This window comes from Diadema antillarum, unplaced genomic scaffold (genome assembly GCF_040938485.1).
Source record: "Diadema antillarum isolate AM-2024a unplaced genomic scaffold, OU_Dant_1.0 seq00002274_RagTag, whole genome shotgun sequence".
In the NCBI taxonomy this organism is placed as follows: domain Eukaryota; kingdom Metazoa; phylum Echinodermata; class Echinoidea; order Diadematoida; family Diadematidae; genus Diadema; species Diadema antillarum.
In genome coordinates this window covers 134718-151889 of record NW_027272900.1, presented here as the reverse complement: position 1 = coordinate 151889, position 17172 = coordinate 134718, and the positions used below count along the sequence as shown (strand labels likewise).

Sequence of the window (17172 nt, the reverse complement as noted above, 5' to 3'; positions counted from 1 at the left end):
TAAGGAATCTGTAAAAATCTTCTTCTCTAGAACCAGAAGTGATAGAGCGAAGTTAATACTATGAGTTAGTACATTGATGACTGTAGTTTCAAGTTTGTTCATGGCAGAATCAGGGGTGCCCCCCTTGGGACCCAGGGGAGGGGGGTGGGGAAGGGTTCTAATGGGGCCTAAATTGTACATTTTCATCTTCTTCTTGAGAACTCCATGACCCATTTTCACCAAACTTGGCAGGTAGCATCCCTAGGGGGTTAGGAACTCCATTTGTTAAAATGGGCACCATGACCCACCCAGGGGGCCCCCAGGGGGCCCAAACCACCCAAAATTAAGGAATCCGCAAAAACCTTCTTCTCTAGAACCAGAAGTGATAGAGCTAGGTTAATACTATGAGTTAGCACATTGATGACTGTAGTTTCAAGTTTGTTCATGGCAGAATCAGGGGTGCCCCCCTTGGGACCCAGGGGGGGGGGGGGTGGGGGTGAGGAGGGGTCCTAATGAGGCCTAAATTGTACATTTTTATCTTCTTCTTGAGAACCCCATGACCCATTTTCACCAAACTTGGCAGGTAGCATTCCTAGGGGGTTAGGATCTCAATTTGTTAAAATGGGCACCATGCCCCGCCCAGGGGGCCCCCAGGGGGCCCAAACCCCCCAAATGAAGGAATCTTTAAAAATCTTCTCTAGAATCAGAAGTTATAGAGCTGAGATAATACTATGAGTGAGTACATTAATGACTGTAGTTTCAAGTTTGTTCATAGGAGATCCAGGGGTGCCCCTCTTGGGGGTAGGGGGGAGGGGGGTGGTTGGAAGGGTCCAAATGGGGGCCTGAATTGTACATTTTCATCTTCTTCCTGAAAACCTCATGATGGATTTTTGTCAAACTTGGCAGGTAGCATCCCTAGGTGGTCAGGATCTCAATTTATCAAACTGGGCACCATGCCCCACCCAGAGGGCCCCAGGGGGCCCCAATTCCCCCAAATTAAGGAATCTTGAAAAAATTGGGCCCTTATTGTACATTTTCATCTTCCACTTGAGAATGCCTCGTCAAATTTTGGTAGAGCTGTGAATAATTTAGATTAGTGACTGCGTGAAAGGTGAACTTGCGATACTCAGGTGAGCGCTAGACCCGCGGGTCTCTTGTTTAATATACAGGTTTTTTAAAAGAGAGTTGTTACAAGAGCAAGTAGATTCTGAATGTGAGTTTTGTGTGAACATACCATGAAGATTATTGTCTACTTCAGGAAAGGGTGAGATATTACACATTAAACTTTCTGTCTCTTATACACCAACATAATCATGTCCAGGGAAACTTGATATAATGCAGAGGTCAGAACCAGGCAGTTCCTCGCTATAGCCGGTATCTTGTTATATCGGTTAACGTAATAAAAACAACATAAAGACACTAATTGCATGGGGTTACAGATCATTTTTCAATTAATAGTGATTACTTTATTGTGTGTGTGAGAGAATTACCTTTATTTATGTGTAAAATGATGTTTTCACGAATGACATGCAATTTTCAGAACATGTTTTTCAGTGACTGTTTGATTATGTAGTTTGCAGTCATGGAAATGATCGTGTCATGATCGTCTCTGAATAGGTATGTGATGTGATGGTTCTGGCAAGCTTGACTTTTGTGTGGAAGATTCAAGCATGTTACGCATAATGCTGTGTGACATTTTATATTTATACACATACATGTAATGTGTGCGTGTGTGGAGATTATGAAATCCCCAGTAGAAAGCCAATCGCAACAAAGTGGGTGATTGCCTCACATCTATGGTCATGATGATACATGCATGCATAGGGCCGTACACTTGCGGCACATACAGTGTACATTTGTACTCTAGCACACACAATGCATACACACACGCATTTACAACATGCAGCGCTGGCTGTAGTGCGATGTAGAAAATGTACATGTACAAGATGGAGGACTCGGATTTGGGAATGAAATACCGAGGCAGAAAAAGAAATTGAAAAGACAAATTGAACTGCCAATATCTTTGGAATTATACAACTCTAGAAGACGAATTTATTGTCCCCGCCGAACGAGTTCGAGCAGGGGACTATGAAACGGGCTCCGTACGTGTGTGTGTCCGTGTGTATGTGTGTGCGTCCGTGTGTTCAAAATGTTCAATTGCTACTTTGTCATTTATGAGCCAATTTTGATTCTGTTTGCTTTATATGATAGCACTACATGGGAGCTTTGAAACTTCTACACAGAATTTCAGTTGTGACCTTTGACCTTGACCTTTGACCTATATTGTACATTTTGCTACAAAATGCTACTCCTTCGCCATTTCTAACCTGATTTCGATTCTGTTTGCTTTATGTGATGGCACTAGGTGAGGGCTTCAAAACTTCTACACAGAATTTTGACCTTTGACTTCTTTGACCTTTGACCTTGATTTTTGACCTACATTGTACATTTTGCTACAAAATGCTACTTCTTCGCCATTTCTAACCTGATTTCGATTCCATATGCTATATGTGATGGCACTAGGTGAGGGCTTCAAAACCTCTACACAGAATTTTGACTTTTGACTTCTTTGACCTTTGACCTTTATTTTTTACCTGTATTTTACATTTTGCTACAAAATGCTACTCCTTCACCATTTCTAACCCGATTTCAATTCCGTTTGCTTCATGTGATGGCACTAGGTAGGGGCTTCAAAACTTCTACACAGAATTTTGACCTTTGACTTCTTTGACCTTTGACCTTGATTTTTTGCCTGTATTGTACATTTTGCTACAAAATGCTACTCCTTCACCATTTCTAACCCGATTTCGATTCTGTTTGCTTTATGTGATGGTACTAGGTGAGGGCTTCAAAACTTCTACACAAAATTTTGACCTTTGACTTCTTTCTTTGACCTTTGACCTTGATTTTTGACCTACATTGTACATTTGCTACAAAATGCTACTTTGCCATTTCTAACCCGATTTCGATTCCGTTTGCTTTATGTGATGGCACTAGATGAGGGCTTGAAAACTTCTACACAAAATTTTGACTTTTGACTTCTTTGACCTTTGACCTTGATTTTTGACCTATATTGTACATTTTGCTACAAAATGCTACTTCCGGCAGGGACATATATTACGCACAGCGTAATTTCTACTTTTCCTTGTTATCATTTAGAAGAGGAAACGTAGCTCTAAAACTCTCACAGAGTCATGGGAGCATTCTGTTGAAGAAAAATCACAACTGACTCTTTCCATACTACACACAAATTTATAATAATTTTCCCCGCCGAACGAGTTCGAGCAGGGGACTATGAAACGGGCTCCGTACGTGTGTGTGTCCGTGTGTGTGTCCGTGCGTGTGTCCGTCCGTGTGTGCGTCCGTGTATGTGATCAAAATCTTCAATTTGCTACTTCTCTGTCATTTATGAGCCAATTTTGATTCTGTTTACTTTATATGATAGCACTATGTGGGAGCTTTGAAACTTCTATACAGAATTTCAGTTGTGACCTTTGACCTTGACCTTTGACCTATATTGTACATTTTGCTACGATCGCCATTTCTAACCCGATTTTGATTCCGTTTGCTTTATGTGATGGCACTAGTTGAGGGCTTCAAAACTTCTACACAGAATTTTGACCTTTGACTTCTTTGACCTTTGACCTTGATTTTTTGACCTGTATTGTACATTTTGCTACAAAATGCTACTCCTTCGCCATTTCTAACCCGATTTCGATTCCGTTTGCTTTATGTGATAGCACTAGGTGAGGGCTTCAAAACTTCTACACAGAATTTTGACCTTTGACTTCTTTGACCTTTGACCTTGATTTTTGACCTATATTGTACATTGGCTACAAAATGCTACTCCTTCACCATTTCTAACCCGATTTTGATTCTGTTTGCTTTATGTGATGGCAATAGGTAAGGGCTTCAAAACTTCTTCACAGAATTTTGACCTTTGACTTCTTTGACCTTTGACCTTGATTTTTTGACCTGTATTGTACATTTTGCTACAAAATGCTACTCCTTCGCCATTTCTAACCCGATTTCGATTCCGTTTGCTTTATGTGATGGCACTAGGTGAGGGCTTCAAAACTTCTACACAGAATTTTGACCTTTGACTTCTTTGACCTTTGACCTTGATTTTTGACCTATATTGTACATTGGCTACAAAATGCTACTCCTTCACCATGCATTTCTAACCCGATTTTGATTCTGTTTGCTTTATGTGATGGCAATAGGTAAGGGCTTCAAAACTTCTTCACAGAATTTTGACCTTTGACTTCTTTGACCTTTGACCTTGATTTTTGACCTGTATTGTACATTTTGCTACAAAATGCTACTCCTTCGCCATTTCTAACCCGATTTCGATTCCGTTTGCTTTATGTGATGGCACTAGGTGAGGGCTTCAAAACTTCTACACAGAATTTTGACCTTTGACTTCTTTGACCTTGATTTTTGACCTATATTGTGCAATGGCTGCAAAATGCTACTCCTTCGCCATTTCTAACCCGATTTCGATTCCGTTTGCTTTATGTGATGGCAGCAGGTGAGGGCTTCAAAACTTCTACACAGAATTTTGACCTTGATTTGTGACCTGTATTGTACATTTTGCTACAAAATGCTACTTCCGGCGGGGACATATATTACGCACCGCGTAAATTCTACTTTTCCTTGTTTTTTAATGATATCGATTATTTCTGCAATATTTCAGGGGGGTGTTTCATCAACGTTTGTCAGTTGTCAGCGCTGACAATTTCAGCAAAATCCTTGGTTTTGATTGGCTGAGATGCTCTGGTCACTGACTGTTACTATGGTGATTCAAGTTGTCAGCGCTGACAAACGTTGATGAAACACCCCCCCGGTTCAGATAGACATTACAGCAAACTGACTACATGACACGAAAGAACAATTATTTCTTGATATTTGTTGTGTAGAACTCAATTCAAAACAGTCAATAGTTTCAAAGATATGGCAGTTTTAAATACATTGTCAATCCAGTTCACAAACTTTGTGCCGTTGGGTAAAAACGTCTGGCATGTTAAGGGTTTTGGGTCTGGCACATTAAGAGTTAAACATGATCAGCAAAGACAGTGTCCCTCAACTGGAGGAGAACTTTGAAAGAGAGGATTGTGGATTGTTTCGGCACCTTTGGTGGGTGCAAGATGGTGCTCCAGTTCACCGTCTATGCGATGCGTGTGCAAGGCTGGTAGATCTGTTGGGCTAACACATGGTATAGCCCTTAATCAAGAGGTCGAATGGCCTCTAGCCCTCTATGATCCCCCAACTTGTCGCCTTGTGACTTTTTCCTCTGTGGATACCTATTAAGCAGGGTGTACACATCACCACTCCGTGATCTGAATGACTTGCAGGTGCGCATACTGTAAAACATGATATATTCGCGGCATGAAATTTTCGCGAATTGGAGCTGACAGCCCTTTTCGTGGCATGAAATTTTCGCGAATTGCCACTGGTGTTCAATGCATGTAGTGTAGACAAAAACTTTCGCGTGCATTTTAATTTTGCGAATTTTGGCGCTCGCGAAATTCACGAAATTAAAATGCACGCGAAAATTTCTCGTTTTACAGTATACAGTGTGAGATCGATGTTCTTCATTGTAATCCTGCAATGGCAAGAAGGGCAGTGCTAGACATACAACGTCATTCACAGATTTGTGTCAACAGGGGAGGTGGACACGTCAAAGGCGTTGGTGCATAAAAGGTGAGGAGTGAGTGATATCACCCATTCTTTAAATTTTGAATAGAAATATACAAGCTACCATTTATTTTTTGAATGGATTAGCAAAATTTCAGATTAAAAAAAAAAACTTGGAAAAATGGATTTTGTATCTGTTGTATCACCTCCAGGAGCATCTAATTTTTACGGTAATCAGTGGTAGTGATGGTATATGCATGGTGTTAAATGAAAGTCAGAGAATTACCCTCTTCTCTGCATTTTTCAAATGGCTGACCTTTAAACTTACAGGTACCACTCACTTTATAGGTACCGATAAATCCCGTATTGGTCGAACATCACATGGAAATACATTTTGCTAAATATGATATAACAGAGGTCGCACTAATTAATTCATACATTAACATGTGCGCATGTGCATGTGATCACATTTCAATTGCGCATCATTGCTGCTTCACTAGCTAATATTGAGGTTAGACAGCAGGGCCATCCACAACCAGTGAGTCTTCATAATCCACCAGCAATCACCACAGCCATCCCAAGGTAATATACACATTGTATGCAGACAACACTGGGTGCAAAACAAAAAACAAACTTTATGTATTAAGTACAGAGGCAGAAAAGAAGAATGCACTGGAGTTGTATCACATAATGCCGAATGAAGTGTGATGTAAGTTTGTGAGATTTAGGGAAAGATGCAACCACTTTGACTGATCAGATTAGATTTTGTAGAAGGGGAAAAGGTTTTTTTTTTGTTCTTGTTTTTTTTCTCTCTCTCTTTAACTCACCCAATTTTTTTTGTAAATGAATGCATGGAGGAAAGTCAGGAGGGCATTTCATGAAGCATTTTGTCCGAAAACTTTGTCGGACAAATTTGATGTCATCAAATCAGATGCAAGGACTTCTGTAGGTTTTAACAGTTTGTCAGACGAAATATCTGACAAAACGCTTCATGAAATGCCCCCAAGACTTCGTTTGGCCTTGTTTCAGGCAAAATTCAGTTCATGTAACTTTGACTTAAAATGCAGCATTTACATCTGTACCGGTAGTTGCTATATTACATGTACAGCAAGTTAGGTACCAGGTAGCCCCTCAGTATGGCTTTGCCTAGGAACTAGTCTTACCATGTTTATGACAGTTGTACAATACATTAAATGATTACAATGGCACTTGTATTGCCATGTGCTAAGCTGTAATTTCCAGCCGTAGTAGACTTCTAACTCAACGAATTCTTTTTTTTTTTTTTCTTTTTTTTTTTTTTGGGGGGGGAGGATAGCAAACATGGACGAAGTGGTTTTCTTGCATCTTTTTCCAATCAGTTGTCTCTACTGAGCACACCTAAATCCTAATGTGATATTACTCCTCATGGATCATCTAAGATGATTGTCTCCATGGAACTCTTGCTTCCTATCTCTCCTGTTTTCTTCTGCTCATCTGGACTGTATGTCTGTCTACTACATTTCTCTCTCTCTCTCTCCTTCTAAAACCCCCTCTCTCTCTTTCACGACCAATCGAGCGATCTATCAATCAATCAATCAAACACTTTCTCCAGGTTTTCACTGTACTGGTACATGTACTTGCATGAAAACTAAGGGAATTACATTTTCCTGCCAAATCGTGCATGGTGATACAATGTAGTACACACTCGTAAACCAACATTAGAAGAGATTTCTGTATAGAGACATTGTACTTTATGATGTCAGTATACAGGGTGCATGTACTTTGCCCTTGGCACCCAGATTAAGATGGGTGATTGACAAAGTATTTTGCTTTTGTTTATGCAAGAGCATGCTTGTCACATAATGTTACACCATTTCAAAGTTTCCTATCCGAGGGAAGGCAAAAATATTTAAATTGTTTGATACACACACACACACACACACACACACACACAATGGTATAAAACTAGTATTATTGAGCTGCACTTTGCTTTTATGACTAACCTGGTGTTAGTTTGTATGGTGTAATGACCTGGGGGGATACACTTCTGTTGCATGGCAATGGACAATTTTAGTTTTAGCTGATGTTAGTTGGTACGGTGTAATGACCTGGGGGATACACTTCCATTGCATGGCAATGAACAATTTTACTTTTAGCTGGTGTTAGTTGATATACATGATCAAGAATGTATAAGAATTTTTTTTTTTTTTAATCTGATCATTTCCAACTAAGTTCCAGTAATTTGTTGGTGAAACAAGATAAAACAGATTCGCACAGCATGTAATGTCATTTATACACAGTGATTTATTCACCAAACATGTCATTGCATGATCTTTTACACTCATTGTAATTTTTGTATGCCTTCCCCTGAATGAATGTGCTTTCTAAAGGTTGTAGTCTATATTACACAGTACTATTTCAATGAAGGACACATGATATAATGCTATAGTGTTTCCACTGCTGCTTACATCATAAACAGTACAATCTTCAGAAAACACAGATGATTTGTGGCCAATTTTAGTGCATGAAGAGATGCAGTCCTTCATGTAGCAACAAATCTACACAACTCTATTACAGGAGATATGTCTTCATATGAATAATAAATACGCAGCAATTTATCATTTTTCATTTACAAATGGATATCCCCATAGAATGGGTATACTCATAGTTCTAAAGTACCAGCACTGCACTGTTAACTTTACTAATTACACAGCTACATAAGTTGCAAGCAGTACCATACGTACAAGATATATGTGCATGCTTGCTGAGCTTTAAGGAAATTCAAAACCATTACAGTTTTCAGATTAATCCTATTCAAGAGTATGTGCATTGCTCCATACCATGTATTAAACACAAATGCTGTGTTTTCTAAGGAATACCTTTTCTACAGCCTCAATTGCACTAAACATAACTACAGACTAGGGTTGCAGTATTCCCAAAAATATCAAACAAGCTTGTGCAATTTCCGTGGTTAACAAAACACAAGTAAAAATAACATGAAGAAAATGAAACAAACAAAATTCCATACAAACACTGTAATATGTATAAATAAATAAGTTTGAAATATATTTGAATATATATATTTATATTTTTCTGTGTTTTCCTTTTTGATCAAAAATGCATAAGAACACTGTACATGTGTTGTAGGTTGGACACAAACAATCACTCATACAGCTATTGCAGGCACGTCTTCTGATGAGGAAAAGAATGATCAAATTATGTTTCAAAAGACCACAGAGTATGTTATGCAATCCTCTTATGAATGTCACATCCATTGGTAGGTTGTGATCATGAATTTTGTATTGTTTCAAATGGTCCAGTTCATTGACTTTACAACAACAACAAAAAAGTTTTGCTGACTGTTTTGCTGACTGAAATGACTCAAACAATAACTGTGCATATGACATATACTTCACTGCCCCCATCAATTATTTCTGACTAAACTTCCACTACTCTCCATGCAGGTGATTTATGTGTGTCCATTTCTCTTTTTTAATAGTACTGATACAGAAAATGTCTTTGCTTTACATAAAAAACTGAGTCTCTGCATGTTCATTTCTATTAATAGATGGAACAAAATACCTACCACAAAACTCTGATGTTGCAGTTTAATGACTTTGTTCTCTTGACAATATGCAGGATTCAAAATATTTGAACTCGGTGGATGTGTACTCAGTAAAAGCATAGTTATAATAAAATTCAGCATACCCTGGTAATTGGTCCAGTTGGATGCAGGCGTTTGCAAAAAGAAAAAAATAAAGAAAACAAGAAAAGGAATAAGTCACATGCAATGGCAAACAACAAAAGATATGATGAGGTTTGTGACCTATATGCTCACAACTAAAATTTGTTGAGTGTGTCTGACTTTACAGTTCTGAAACATGACCTGGGTACCATTTCATGAAAGTTGTCAGCCCTGACACTTACTACAGCACCAGTCAGTAACAAAAGCTGCTTAGCCAATCATAACCAAGGATATTACTCAAAATGTCAGAGACTGACCACTCCTCAGGGCTGACAACTTCCATGAAACTGTGCCCAGGTTCACATCAGCAAAAATAGGATGCAGCATAACTCTGTGGTCTTTTGGCATTAAAAACACATTATTGTGCAAATTGTATAAGTATAGGCACATACATTAAATCTACAATTCTGTACAATTCTGACTGCAATATGGAACAAAAAAGAAATGCCCAAAATAATCAAATAACTTTCATAAGCTGACTCCAGGAACTGCAAAATCCTGTGACTCATCTCTCCAAAATGATGTTAAAAACTTCATTTGTGACCCGCGACAACGGTTTCAGGCAAAAGTCGCAAGAGCAAATTCCCTCCTATGAGGGGTACAAAGATTTTGACCATTATTTTTGTCGATTTAGTTTTTTTGCAGAAATCGAATCTTTGGTATGTTTTCTACATCTACATTAAATTTCATAGCATAAGACTAAGTTTTTCCTATCGAAAATGGAATTTTAAGCACCCTATGTTGGATCGCACTCGTCAGTTTCGAGCTTCTTTCGAATGCCGCGCCAATATCCCCAGTGTTGCTACGGCGCACGGTCTCGCATGCGATTGGCTGGTGCGTCGCATACATTTACATAATTCGGCTTTCGGAGACACCAGTTGCAGCGTGTGGGGAATGCTTTGTCCACGCGTGCACGATTACATGCTCCATTGCTCTTGCTATAGTGGTTTATACGCTCGCTCGCTCGCTCTGTAGTGCGTGCTCTTCGTGTGGCTTTCTGTCCAAACTATTCTACCGCAATGTTCGACAACGGAAGTGAAACAAAAATCGTGTAGCATGACATAATCGTGTGAAAAGAAAACTAAATATTCTCAAATGTGTCTACTTGTACATGTAGTAAAGATTATGACAGCAGACTGACTCAATGGAAGGCAGATAAGAGGAAAGGAGCAGTCACATTTGACCAATTATATTAAAATACTACACGTCAAAATCGCACCAAACTAACGAGTTGTGTTTTTTTTTTTTATTTAAGCATGACCCTTGCCAGCACTAGCAATTCTGCTTTCAAAAGGGTCGCCAATGATAAAGACAAATTAACCACAATGAAAACGCGATTTGTAAATGTGTGGATTCGCCACCGCTCCTGTTACATATGCACATTGCACAGTCATGTCGTGTGGATGCCATTGCGTATACGTGCACCATACACGTCATGTACATGTACACCATACGTGCAATTATCGTATTCGCCATCTTGAAAGATGTACTGGTAAACAAACCCGAGCGAAACGCATTGTTTTTCGGCTCCATACGCTAAGCTCCGAGGAAGGTGCCCGGGAAATTTGACCAATCAGAAGGCGATGTGGTTGCTAAAGGCGGGGCTTAACATCGATTGGCACCATCGTACGGATGGGTGATTCTCCCCTCGCATCGCCGCTCGGACATTGTCCTTGAGAAAGAGGTGAATCTTCAAAGCCTGTTTTCTCGCAATTTTGTGGGGCTAACAACTTAAAAAGTGCATTTTATTTCTCTTTCTATGCCCACTTATGGTGCCGAAGAATACAAGTGTTTTATATCAATGCAAAGCTTAGGAAATGAGCAATGTGATTCAGTGAAAAAATGAATTTTCAAAATTCCCGACTTTTGCCTGAAACCGTTGTCGCCGGTCACATTTCTACATTGAAGAGAGCTTTATGTACAACATAGAAATGGAATTGTCTATTAGCTGTTGAACAATTGCATCATGTAACATTCCAAATATACTCCAACCTATCAGTAGATGAATATGTGCAAGATGAATTAGGTCATTTTCAAATGTTTCCACATTGGCCGAGTTAAGAATGTACATACTGTACATTATTAATTGATAAGCACAGTACTTCATAAGATATGAGGTTTTATGTATAGTAGAGTCAGTCTCAAAATGTTTTCATGAGACAAGGCATCAAACTTCTGATGTCAAGCATTCAAGCATTGTGACAAGATGATTCATGTTAAACATCACACAAAATATATGTACAGTTGTATAAGCACTGTTATTCAAAGTTTTACACATACAGAGTGACTTCCTGTCATTTTGTCACACATGATGCTTTGTTTTTGTTTTTGTTTTTTAGGCATCTTTATTCATCTTGAAGTACAAGAAGTTAAAAAAAAGTAACAAAATCAAGTGCAACTGGTTTCATACGAGTTGACACTTAACTGGAACTGAGAACAGAAAGATTTCTGCTTCTTACAGTAATCTGACTCTGGCAAAGTTGACAGCATTTATGGTTTTGTCATTCTTAGCTTTTTATAATTTACAGAAAGGTCATCCTGGAGTCTGAATAAAGAAGTTAGTTCTGGTATTTAATGCTGTGTTTGCACCATGTTCCTAGTGGCCATGGCAGCCTCATTTGCCCGAAACATACTGCGCCGTGGGTAGATGAGACATTCTCCTATTTTTCCCTTATGTATTCTAGTCTTGTTCATTCCAGTCCTCTTTCCATTGGGCATGTACCTATCAGATGCCATTCTCACAGCGTCTGGTCAGGCTAGACTACACTATATTTCCTGTTGCATCCCCACTACGGACCGCCTCCAAGTTTTGTTACGGCCTGGTATGTGTGTTTTGTTGCATTCACCCCATTTCATTAAGGCCTACGAGGTTTCTCATTAGCACTGGGACTGCTGTGGCAAATTTTTTTGACAGTTTAAAAATCTGACACGGTATCCACAGCAATCACTGCCCATTACGTTTTCTTATCCCGTCTCACCGCCTTGTCTCATGTCCATCCCATTTTTGCCACGGTGGCCTGAAATGTGAGTGCCGTGGCCACTGGGAACATGGTGTAAAATGCATCATTATGGAGTGAAATATTTATTGTTTAAGCTATTACAGCCATCATTAATGGATATGCATCTTCAAATGTCATTGAACAAACAAAGAAATATGAACATCAGCCAGTGTCATAAATTGCAAGAAGTGTTCTGACACATTGAAAAAAAAAAATGCTTTCTCTTCACTGGTACAGCAGCCAAACTGTCGTGCAAGCACTACACAGTCACTTTCCAAGAGGTTCAAAATAACACTGTACATGAGATGTGTGATAAATAATGGATGAAAGTTCAACAGTTAATCCATTTTGAACACAATGAAAAGCAGCTCTATGTCTAGAATGACTTGCCACTGTAGCCATGCGATCCACGGTTCCAACTATTGTATTTGCAACGTTGCAGTAAAAGCATATCTCAATTCTGTATGTCATTCAATTAACCTCCAAGTAAGATGAGGTCAGAGTTCTAAGGCTGGGAACAAGTAGAGATGGCAGGAACACTGCACCATTCTCACTGATGCTTGTATTATTCACATCAAAGCTAGGAGCTAAGAAGCTGCTATGGAAACAAATACAGCGTATCTTTTCCATCAGCAAAACATTTCCAGTCATCCGAACTTAGTGCATACTTGTCAGAATTGTGCAAGACATAGCTAATATCCTGCTGGCTAACAAGTTGCAATAGAAGCAGTGCTCTTCCATCAAGTCGATGTCAATAATGGTAACTGTCTCTTGGCACAGTCTGCCTCAGCTCTGCAACTCCTCTTTAGTCCCAGCCAATGGGCTGTCTGTCATCAAGTCATGGGCCTGCAGGCGAGCTGTGTCAACGGCATCCAGGAGGTTTTTAGCATCCACTGCCAGGATGTGTCCTGCTGAAAGCATGCCACGTTTGTACTCCTGGTCCAGTGTGGTGGTGGCGTACTTCTGGGCCAACTTCATGGCAGCTATCAGCTCACCCATGTCTGAGCTTAACACTTTGTGGGCCATTTGAATGCCACGGTGTGTCTCAGGTGGTAGGTCTCCATACAGGATGTCTACACTGCCCAGGAGGTTCTTTAGCGCTAGTCCGATATCCTAGAGAAACAGATAAGTTTAGAAATAACACATCACTTTTTTTCGTACCACACACTATTAGCAAAGAACTATCAGTTCCCTGAGGACAATGTACATGTAATTACAATAATGCCCTTACAACCACAAAGGACAAAAATTATTACATCATTACAATTAGAATGACTAAAACACATAACTATCAGTAATAGAGAACTTGGCTTTTAAAGCCTACGCATAATATGGCATGCCACTCAAATAAAAAAAAGAAATTGAAAAAACAAAATCTCCTGTACTTTAATATAATTACATTAGATAACACATAACATATTTGTACAAGCTACAAAACACACACACACACACACACACTTAAGACTCAAAATTCAGAATGTAATATTATGATCTTGACTATAAAACACTCCACATGCCAGAGTATACCCAAGTATCATCAATACTAAAACTTTGACTTCAACTCTGCAGTTTACTAGCTATAGCCTTACTACTTATGAAATGCTCTATGATATAGAAGTCTACTACTAAAAGAACTAAATTTGAATGAACTCTGCCATTTCATTAGTGATGATGGAACTTATTGCAGGCGTAACATTTGAGGATTTGGGACTAATGAGACGATTTCACAAGTGATGGAATAAGGATAGAGAACCACATTAATGGACTGATAAAGAAGCATCATTACTGCAAGTTCTACCCCCATTAACAGACAAGTTCCATACCAGACAGTACATGAGACAAGCTTAATTTTCAGTGCTTGGATACACACGACAAGCTTATGTTCATGGTTATTAGAGAGAAATTGTAATATTAGACACTAACCCTGACAAGGTTAACATATTGATCAGACTTCACTGCATGCACCATGTTGACCATCTCCATGACTGCCCGTACAACTTGTGTGGTATGCTCAAATACATAGTCATTTGTTCGGTCCATGTCCAGCGTTGGTGCAATCTAACCAGCAAACAAGAACAAAATTTAAAAATAGAGGTAACATTGGCAAGTGGTCACTGCATCATTCAGTGTAGACATTACATTTCAATTTGATAAAAACACACAGAACTAGAGAAGCACTCTGAGAGCGCAGACCTCCGCCAAGCATGCAGCTCATTTCCACTACTGATCTTATTCTTCCATAGAGATATCAGTGATTTCCATTCATACGTACTTATAGCATTGTGTGCTGAAAGTTGCCCGATTTCCCAATATAGAAGCCTTTGTTACGTCATAAACCCTCAGCTGCATGGCGCGCCTCGCCCTAGCAGAAACTAGAGCACGCACTTTCATGCTCGCTTGCAAACCTCAAATACGCACAGCCTGAACTCCCAAGTTCATTGACCCTACCTGCCAAAATATCAAAAATCCTTCATAAATTCCCCCAAAATTCTTGGATCACTACCAAAATTTAGTCATCTGTTACTTGTATTATTCTAAAGCTTTCCTGCGAGTTTCATCAAAATCCGTTAACTACTTTTTTAGTTATTTTGCACACGGACAAGCTAACTAACTAACAAACGAACGAACAAACCAGCGGTAATGAAAACATAACCTCCTCCCTTGGCAGAGGTAATTATGAAACACTGATTAATCGTAGGCATGTAAAAGAACAGAAATAATGTCCACTGAAAAAAAAAACCCAACAACATACAAATTGAAATTCACCCTTTGATTATGACATGGCTGTTGCTGCTGTACTTGACTTCAAACTATGTCAAATCCCCTATCTGAGAACAAAATGTGATGTATAAATATATACTATTTTGCCTCATATAAGGTAAACCTACTGGGATTGACAATTGTGAAGTACAGCCTGCAAGAAAGTTGATACATAGGATGTATGATGTTGGCTTTTTGATCTATACAAAGGAGCAAACTGAGGTTCCTGCTAAGAATCAACCAGGGTTTGTTTTTACTTAGATCAGAGATTTTAGATGATTTGGACTTTTTTCTTTCTTTCTTTCTTTTTTGTAAAACAACATCATATGAACAAATGCAGCAACTGAAGATAAACAGTAGCTTGGCATTCAGATGGAAACATATCATAAAATCATTCTTTAGAAGAACAGGTAGGCAAAATTTCAATATCATCATATTTCACAACTCTTTCATTATTCTTTGGTTGTGAACCTTTCCAAGATGTTTCCAAGCAAGGGAAAACATACTTGACCTTTTGTGACTTTTCAAAGTTTTTTAAGACTGCTAGCCCTGTCCTTTGTTCCAAAAGCTACAAGCATTTTTGTCAGAATGAAAATAATGGTGGTGAAGAGTGAAGGAAACCCACCTGTGAACTGATGGGTAGGGGCTGGGGAGGCTGCTGAGGCTTGCTTGCATTGCTTCTCTCCGCTGCCTGAGGTCCAGCTTCTTGGAAGACCTCATCTGAGGCCAGGCTAGGCTTCACTCCTCCCGGCCCAGACTGCTGGTTGAAGGCTTCATAGAGTGGCTGACTTGTCTCGCCTCCAACACTGGCATAGCCCTACAGGAATGAATGACACCATCTCAAGGCTGTAAAACTATGTACAAAGCAGCATAAATAGGACAATCATTGACTCATGAATATCAGCTCTACAAAAATAACTCAGGCAGTAAACACAAGACACTAGTCCATCATTTCTGAAAGACAATGTTTGAGGTTTACGGTTTATATCAAACGGCAATAAATGGCCAATGTCTGGGCGTTCTACAAAGGATATTCAGGAAATCTGACTGGTCTCACTGTGAACTGGGGACATTTTTATGGAAGGATTAATAGAGATATCAACTCCTGTCTCATGACTTTTGCAATCTGTAGGTGCACTCAGTTGAAATAATTCAGGGCTCTAGTAAAAGAAAGTAATGATTTCAATAAACCATGAATAAATAAATAAGTCAAATATGATTTTTTTTTTAAAAGCACAGATGGCTTACCTCTTTGTTACCATTGATTTCTGTGTCTGTGAGCTCTCCTCCTTCTGGGCGGCTTACACCTGGTCTCTGTTTAATAAGGTACATCCACACATCAATAATTAGTAATGGAGTCATACCCTTGGCTACTACTCAAGCTACATCATAAACAAATTGATTAAATGTCACAAGTTTTGTCAAGAATAATGATTTACAGCCCTCAAATTACAATACTCCACATAATACTGACAGACTCCGTGTAATCTCACAAATATTCGTCACAAAATTAAAAATCTCCATAAGATCATTTAGAGAACCAGTCTCAATACAAGTCATTCCACAGTACAGTCCAAACAAAAGATGATATTCTTCTTTCCCACCACATACATAAGCTAAATTCACTAGGGCCCGGTCTTACTGTTTTATTGTGAAAAATACCAGCCTTTTGACTAGCTACAATGTACTTAGATGTATTCAGGCTTATATCAAACTTCTCATGCCTACTGAAGAAGCCAATTCAAGCTTTTGATGTTGTACAAAAATAAAATTTAGTGAAATATATGTCATATTTCTTCTGTACTTCTTGTACTACTGCAGTATTAGAATTCATGGTAATGCTCCCATCTTAGTACATGGATAGGACCAATATTAACCAGAAATATCACTGATGATGATTAATACACCTACAAAAAATAATTCATGCGCTAAGTCTATTGCTGATTTTACAGTCATAATGTACTCATACATCACTGCAACACATCTCACGCTATTTTCAGAAAATGGGTCCTACACTACTATACGTCAAGTCACATGTGTGCAAAATTTCTATACTCTAGCTGACCCTCACTG

The 17172-nt window shown here is 39.0% G+C and overlaps 1 protein-coding gene across 1 annotated transcript in view; it reads right to left on the bottom strand.

The window, feature by feature from the left end:
- Positions 1–11331: 11331 nt before the first annotated feature.
- Positions 11332–17172, bottom strand: part of LOC139714441 (focal adhesion kinase 1-like) — a 135578-nt gene continuing 129737 nt past the window's right edge. The window contains exons 22-25 of the mRNA XM_071626147.1: positions 16348–16413; positions 15725–15916; positions 14263–14397; positions 11332–13452 (exon numbers count right to left, since the gene is read on the bottom strand). Of these exons, the coding sequence (XP_071482248.1) occupies positions 13126–13452; positions 14263–14397; positions 15725–15916; positions 16348–16413 (720 nt within the window). The 3' untranslated portion in view covers positions 11332–13125. The remainder of the gene's footprint in view (positions 13453–14262; positions 14398–15724; positions 15917–16347; positions 16414–17172) is intronic.